The 7,828-nt window shown below is 38.2% G+C and overlaps 1 protein-coding gene and 1 long non-coding RNA gene across 2 annotated transcripts; both read right to left on the reverse strand.

The window, feature by feature from the left end:
- Positions 1 to 1,374: 1,374 nt before the first annotated feature.
- LOC311056713 (uncharacterized protein) lies at positions 1,375 to 4,740 on the reverse strand (the record flags this gene model as incomplete). Its single annotated transcript, XM_084073521.1, has 4 exons — positions 1,375 to 2,307; positions 2,601 to 2,708; positions 3,112 to 3,272; positions 4,727 to 4,740. The coding sequence occupies 4 exons, from the start codon at positions 4,738 to 4,740 to the stop codon at positions 2,195 to 2,197; spliced, it is 396 nt and encodes a 131-aa protein (XP_083929647.1). The 3' UTR covers positions 1,375 to 2,194.
- A 608-nt stretch (positions 4,741 to 5,348) lies between these two features.
- On the reverse strand, positions 5,349 to 6,668 carry LOC311056926. Its single transcript, XR_014601930.1, has 4 exons — positions 6,613 to 6,668; positions 5,918 to 5,968; positions 5,769 to 5,833; positions 5,349 to 5,387 (listed from the first exon to the last, which is right to left on the reverse strand). It is a non-coding gene; the product is annotated as an uncharacterized lncRNA (long non-coding RNA).
- Positions 6,669 to 7,828: the final 1,160 nt, after the last annotated feature.

The raw sequence follows: 7,828 nt of genomic DNA on the forward strand, positions 1-7,828 counted from the left end.
CTAACCCCTAAACTTAACCCTAAACCCTGTGTGATGGAACATAGGTGTGAGGGTACATAGGGCTGAGGGAACATCGGGAAGACCCCATTGGGATTTATGAGCAAAATGAGAACTGAAAAAAGTTAAAACAAAAACAAAAATGTGCCACGGATGAGGCAAAGTCTTGCCACGGACACATCTGTCCATGTACAGATATGTTGGTGATCACAGGTCCTGTTATATATTTGTGCTATATTTTGATTCTAATTTTCATGTGAACCTCTCTCACTGGTCATTTGGCATCATACTACAAGTAAGAAGCGCGAACGTTGGAAGCGAACGCAGTTCTATATTTCAGCCACACTGTAGTAGTGAACTCTGGCGCACTCTAGCGGCTGCACACAGGTAGTGCAGCTGCTATATTTCAGTCACGGAGTTTTGAGTCACATGGGGGCACGAGCCAATGAGAGCGTGAGTCACATGGGGGCGCGGCTGCACACATACTGCACACAGACAGACACACAAGCCGAGCCGAGTTACATAGTAGTAGGCTCCACTTGGGCGGAGTCGCGGCTTCGCCGCGCCTCCTTCCGCGTTCGCAATTATGAAATGGCAACGTGGGCAATGGGAACACAGGTCATAAAAATGGATTTAATGCATGTGTAACTGTCAGAATGGTATAATTTACTACATCTCTTGTTGTATTAGACACAACTTATGCCAGAGCTGTACACTCACACTGACAGGCAAACACTAAACATTATTTTGGGCCTCTTTTTCAGTACGTCTCACCCAAGGAAACTTTAAAAAGTCTAGCATTGTATATGTTATTTTTGTGCAAGACAGTACTTCTGTTCTAGTTTTATGAAATGATAATCTAACACCCTACACCAGTGCTTCTCAACCTGTGGGTCGGGACCCCAGGAGGGTCTTCACGTTTTTTTGATGACACTGAAGTGACAAGAGAATTTAATGCCTAAAAAGAATGAAAAGAATGACCAAATAATACCATTTGGCTAGTGCATCAAAAGTAACAAACTGAAAAATAGTCGACATTGGCCAAATTGTCAAATAGTATAAGAAAGTATAAAATATGGATAGAACCTAGCCAAACAAAATGTAATGCATTAACTCCCACAATTCCAAGTGCTTGAGGGGGTCCCCAGTTCAAATATATGAACTGGGGGTTACAGCCTCAAAAGGTTGAGAACCACTCAGGGTACCGATTTAATCTCAACTCAGCCTGGTTGCAGCCTAGTTTTGCAATCTACATAGAACTTGATTTTATTTAATAACACAGCCAACATATTAAACAGTTGTAGTCTGTACATATATTATGTATATGCAAGCAGGCTAGTATAATAAAACAAACAAATGGTACACAAGAGATTTTATTTATAATTCAAATTTGTTGACATCGAGGCTCACAGAAACGCCATGATATTGTCATCATCTGGATGTTCCGGGCCACATCACAGCCCGGTTCAGTATACTGTGAGATTCGTTAAGAGTACAAAGTAGCTGATGCAAATGTTCTGCATGGCATGATCTTCAAATGAACACTTGTGCAATAAACCAGTGATTCTCAAACTGGGATCCTGGGCAGGGAGGGACCACCAGGAATCATTAAGTGGGCTCCAGGGGGTCCCCAGATACAGTAGTTGGAACTAGTGGTGTAAAAAGTAACAAAGCACATCTCAAGAACTGAGGTACTACTTTACTTGGCATTTCCATTTTTCAATAGGCCTACTTTATATAGGCTACTATTAACTCTGCTACATATTGTTCTTTTCACTCCACTACATTTTACCAGCTTAACAGATTTAAAACGTACAATACCTGTTTTACACACAGGGTATTTTAAATTAGCCGATCTATAAGGTAAGCTCACAACATGAAGCTAATAGTACTTTTCTATCAAGTAACATTTTGAATACATGACTTTTATTCATACAACATAGTATCTTTATAATCTTATTGCAACTTTTTTTCTTTATCTTTCTTTTTATTAGAGGCTTTGGTGGTATAAAGGGTTTTGGAAATGGGACTGAAACATTTTTCTTGTTACTTATTGCAACTTTTATTAAGTGAAAACTAAAAAATACATTTTGACCCAAATAGACCATACAGGTCTATAACTCTGAGCTTTCCATTTGGTTCCATTTGTACAGTCTCAGTTGACAGTAAAGGTGAACCAGGGACTGAGACCCCAAGGTCACTCCAACATCTGTCCAACAGCCTGGCAGAACTGGTCGCAATAACCAGCATGGGAGTTGTCGGAATCGTAGACTCCCTGCAGAATCCCTCGTTTTCCTCTTCCAACATACCCTGTGGGTTTAAAAAAAAAAAAAAAAAAACATAGGCCATGTTAGAAGGCCCCTCTATTTTCTATTGATTACCACTTTGAGGAAAGCATTGTTGTATATAAACCCAGACTCTGGTCAGTGTTCTGCCCAGACACTTCAATTTGTGTATGTTTCTTGTATTTCAAAATACACCCCCAGTAAAACACACACTGTCTTTGCAATGTTTATGTATTTCCTTTATAGCAAACTGCTTTCACTGCCAGGGTAGCAATAACTGAAAGAATAGTCATCACATTTCCAAGAATAAGTTCATACCTGGCATGTTTTTGAAAATGCTGCCGCATTGCATGCATACACTCAGTGTATACATGCGGTAGTACTCCTCTCTGTAGGATGCACTGAATTGACTCCAATTTCCCACACCTGTAGAAGAACAGGGAATAAGTTAATTACTAATTTATTTTATACAAAAACACACAAGTGTGATTGACTTGGAGTTACAGTACATAGATGGGTTTCCTGACGACGTCACAGTGACGAATCAGTGAAGAATCAGTGTGCGTGCGCAGACTGACACCAAATGAACCCACTGCTCATAAGATGCAATGGAAAAGTGGTTACTGCAAAAATGCCTCGCATCAAACTTTCAGATGCTGTTTTTCTCCCAGTGTGGAGGAAGAATATTTAAGGTTTTTACTGTGATCTTTCACTCTTGAAATATATAATCCTTGGTTTATATTGTGTGTAAACAAATAATAGCAAAACTGAGTGTATTTCTCCATAAACATCTATAAAAAAATGGGGAAAAAGAAAGAAGAAAACTTACTGTCAAGCCACATAAAGTGGCATTTTTTGCGGAAATAATGTGTTCCCACAACTGCTCGGAAGGTGGAGCACACCAGGGACAACTTCAGAAAGGCTGCGTCTCCCTCCGCAAGGACCACCTCAGCCAGGATGTTGTCCAGGATCTCAGGCGTGAGGCGACAACTGAAACAAATCAGATTTAAGCTTTTATTTTTTTTACTTTGCAACTATAAAGCCAAATGTAATTAAAGGCAATACCTGAATTGTTATTAATGAATTCCTGGATGTTTCCAATTAATATCATATTCCCCAACATACAATTATTTTATTCATTTTTAATTTTGGGGCTTTTTCAGCCTCGGTTGATAGATATATAGTAGGTTGACAGGAAACGGGGAGATGGGGGGGGGGGTTGACATGCAAAGGTTGTCAGGGTCGGGACTCGAACCTGCAACGCTGCAAGGCTTGCATTACAAGGCTTAACCTGTGGCCCAGGCCACAACTAAATTAAAGGTAGGGTAAGTGATATTTTTTGGTTAAAACAAAAAGTATTTTGTTAAAAGGTTAAAGCACTATATTCTGATAGTAATCATTGCTATAGAGTGTTTGTTCAGTAACAGGAGTCTCCCCGTCTCTCCAGCTCTTTAATAAACAGAAAATACATTTTTCGGTAGGTGTCAAAATCTCAGCCAATCAGGAGAAAGTACCCATTTTTAAGCTTAATTTGTATAGTGTTCCAGTTCCAATTTTGCATGCTCATTTCTTAGTGTCATCACTTCCAATTTCCCTTGTTTAATCTGTATCCTGATTGAGTTCTCTGTCCTGGTTGGATACAATTGGAAATGAAACTGAAACTGAAACGAAAATGCATTTTCTGTTTAATAAAGAGGTGGAGAGACAAGGAGACTCCTAATACTGAACAAACACTCTATAGCAATGAGTACTATCAGAATATAGAGCTATTTAACAATTATTTTAACCAACGCAAATCACTTACCCTACCTTTAATCGAAAAATAAATTAGATACCTCTTCAATACCAGCAATAGACGACTGCATATTGGCCATGTGCTGCCCAAATTCTTGCACCCTTCTTCTCTTCCTGCATAAATGTGAAAATCAAACCTTTTACCTTGTTATGATCCAACTAGTTCATCCCATGACTTATTTCGCTCTATTGTGCAGTTTAATAGAAAAATAAGAAATAAATAAATAATTGGCTCCAAAGACTCCCATTCTAACAGGAGGACAGATCTCAAAGTCACTCTTGTAGCACATAAATGAACGCAAACAAAGCTGATTCTGACAATATGTCATCAGGAAACTAACGTCTGTTTTTGTTTCTATAAATAAATCTTGTACTTTGTTACAGTTACGATTTTGTGTGGAAAGAAGAGCAAGTAGGCGGCGTAGGGACACCCAGAGCTTGGTCACTTCTTTAGCTGGTCTCAAGTCTGCTGTGTTGGCTCCAGCCACAGTTACCACTGTGGCTGGAACCAACACAGCTGACCTGACACCAGCTAATCAATCATCACAGTACAGCTTAAGTGTACTTCCACACAAAATAGTACCAAAATAGAACCTTTAAAAATCAATCTTACAAGATTTATTTTTAAAAACAAAAAAGAATGTTATTACCAGTGGTGAGACATATTGTCAGAATCCGTTTTGTTTGTATTCATTTATGTGCTACAAGAGTGAATTTGAGATCTGTCCTCCTGTTAGAATGGGAGTCTATGGAGCCAATTATTTATTTATTTCTTATTTTTCTAATAAACTGCACAATGGAGCGAAATAAGTCATGGGATGAACTAGTTGGATCATAACAAGGTAGGAAATCAACCCAAACCTCTAGAATAGAGGTCTTGTCCTTTAACCACTTGAACCCCATATGTGTATCTGGAGTCCCCCAGGGCTCAAAGCGTGTCTTTTCTGTTATTGTGGAGAAAGCTTCCACTGACAATAAACGCTCGATAAGCTCACAACGCAACGCGTCAAGTTGTGAGCTTGTCAGTCTGCTATTGTCAGTGGAAGCTTTCCTCACTATACCAATGCTGGGGTGTAAGTGGTTAAAAGGTGTTAAATGTATATATTACAGTGAAAAATCCTCCTGATGCAGACAGAGGTAGCACTAAAACATTACTCTTACTGTATGAACACTGAACAATCACTTTCTGAAAGGCAATAGGACACAATACAAATACAAAACTCATATTGGTTCTAAATTATGCGTCTTTGGGAATACACTAACCATTGTCGTTTGTCCATCACCACATCTTCACATTTCCTCTTCCTTGACCTAAAAAAACCATTAATAGATGTCAGAAAACTCAAACAATCATCGTTACCAACTTAATCCATTCAGGACTAAAATGCATTTTGAGACCGTAACGTTTATCCACTTTAGCCATTATTGTATGCTTTATCTATTGAAAAATCGAGGAAATGTGTGCAAATCTATGAACATTCTTTCAGGGCATACATTTTTAACTCAAGTGTCTACTTTTGGATGGGTCACTGAAACAGGGGGGTCTGGTGGCCAAATTACACATAATTTTGAGGCTCCTTGACATGAAAAATATTGAGAAACAGCGATAAAAACATCTTTAGAAAACCGTTGGCGTTCAGAAGACATTTTTAGAATCGAACGCAGGCCTGAAAAGAATAACCTTGTTCATACCTTTGGTGTTCCATATTGTCCAACAAAAGCTGGCACCACCACCTCCTTAGATCTGGCATATCATGCTAGTAGATAAAGACAGATGTGTAAGTCACTGCACTTTCTATCCTGAAATATTTATTAACAATTTTAGACCTTTAAGCACTCACCCAAGTGAAGTCAAAGGAGTCGGACCAATCCATTGCCATGTACAGTGCATACTGTAACACATTATAAACAACTGATTACATCCTATTCATGTTAGAGAACGTAGTAGTTGATTACAAGTGTTGATGCCGAGGTGCACATTCCCATCACTTGTTCATTTATAATGAATTAATTTAGATAGCGCTTTTCTGAACATGGTTCCAAGGTGCTTTACAGACAATCAAAAATAATATATCAAAACACAAGCAGAATAAAAGAAAGAATAAAGAAAAAGCAGGACATCCAATGAGACAAAAAACAATAAAAAAAAATAGCAATACTTAGGAATAGCACTTAACATACAAATGGGTTTTTAAAAGCGATTTAAAAGTGGACAATGACTCTACTAATCTGAGACAGGCCCCATCACCCCGGGTTACAAGGCAAGTGATGGGAGGGTCCTACTTGAGGATCTGAGGCTGCGAGTTGGATTGTGAGGAAACAAGAAGTCCACAATATACTGTAGCTAGGGGCAAGACCATGTAAAGCGGTAATCACTAAAATTTTAATCTGTAAGTTATTCTGCAAGTCACTGGCAGCCAATGCAGGGCTGCTAGGATGGGGGTGATATGGTCACGTTTGTTGATGTTTGTGAGTAGTCTGGCTGCGGAATTCTGAACCATCTGGAGGCGGGATATGGATTTACAGTATAACTTACCATTAACATGAACACACCACAGTCAACGCTGCCTGCTGCTTGTGCTGGAACATTCTGATGAAAATACCAGAAGTTATTAAAAAGTTATCAATTATATGTAAATATATTTAAGGAAATTATATGTCTAATATTCAAATAGATAGCACATTTTACAAGGCATATAAAAATCTAACATTTCTCTCACCTTGTTGCGAACAGCTTCCCAGTTTTCAGGAATCAGCTGGTATGCTATTGTGCTTCAAAAGACAAAAAGAATAGCATGCTGAAATAGGACCACTAAAGACATTTGAAACAGCGAATATAATATCACAATTCCCGTTTGAATTAACTGTCATCACCAGAAACACATCACCAGAAAGATAATACATGCACCACAGTCACTGAGGGCTTCTTTAGAACACAGCAGAAGCAACATTCAACAGTGTTTTTTTTTTTTTTTTTTTTAATTCCACTAGGAACACTGAATGGTTCCAAACATATAAGTCCACCCGGAAGACAGAACAGTTCCTAAACAATAATATGACCATGCACAATAACATGCCAAATAATAGTTTATCAATTTTCTGTATTAGGGCTGAACAATTTAGGGAAAATACATTTCTGTATTATGGCTGAACAATTTAAGGAAAATAATATTTATTGGGATTATTTTGACCGAAATTGCGATATGATTGACCAAGATGTCTCTCCAGCACGATACAATTTAGTCTTAAAATGGTATTTTGACGCATTTTTCACATTTGAGAAATTGCAGTAGGCCATATCACGATGAGACTAGTTGAGCAGCCCTAATTTTATGAAAGAACAATTCATGTCTTTTCCATATTTGAAACCTGCACAAGGACAACCACGACATATCTCCATAGCCATTGGGCATGGAGGAATCAAGCAGGCGAATCCTCTTAAGTTTAGGAGCCAGTACCTGTAAAATATTCATTTTAGGAATACTGCTGCACAAATCTGTCATGTGGAGAGTACTCAACTTTACATTATACAGCTTCACTCCAAGACATTTGATCCACAACATTACCTGTGTTTTAATTGCTAAGTATTTACATTGTACTCATAATCTACTCACAAATATTGGCAAAAAGACCTTATACAGTGGCCTAACTTAAGGAGAGAAATTTGTCATGACACTTACATTTAAATATAAAAAAGAAAATGTGCAGTATCTGTCAGTGTGAGCAAATAATGAAACAACTGTTTACAAACA

The sequence above is a fragment of the Gymnoscopelus microlampas genome, assembly GCF_963454915.1.
Source record: "Gymnoscopelus microlampas genome assembly, chromosome: 12".
NCBI lineage: Eukaryota > Metazoa > Chordata > Actinopteri > Myctophiformes > Myctophidae > Gymnoscopelus > Gymnoscopelus microlampas.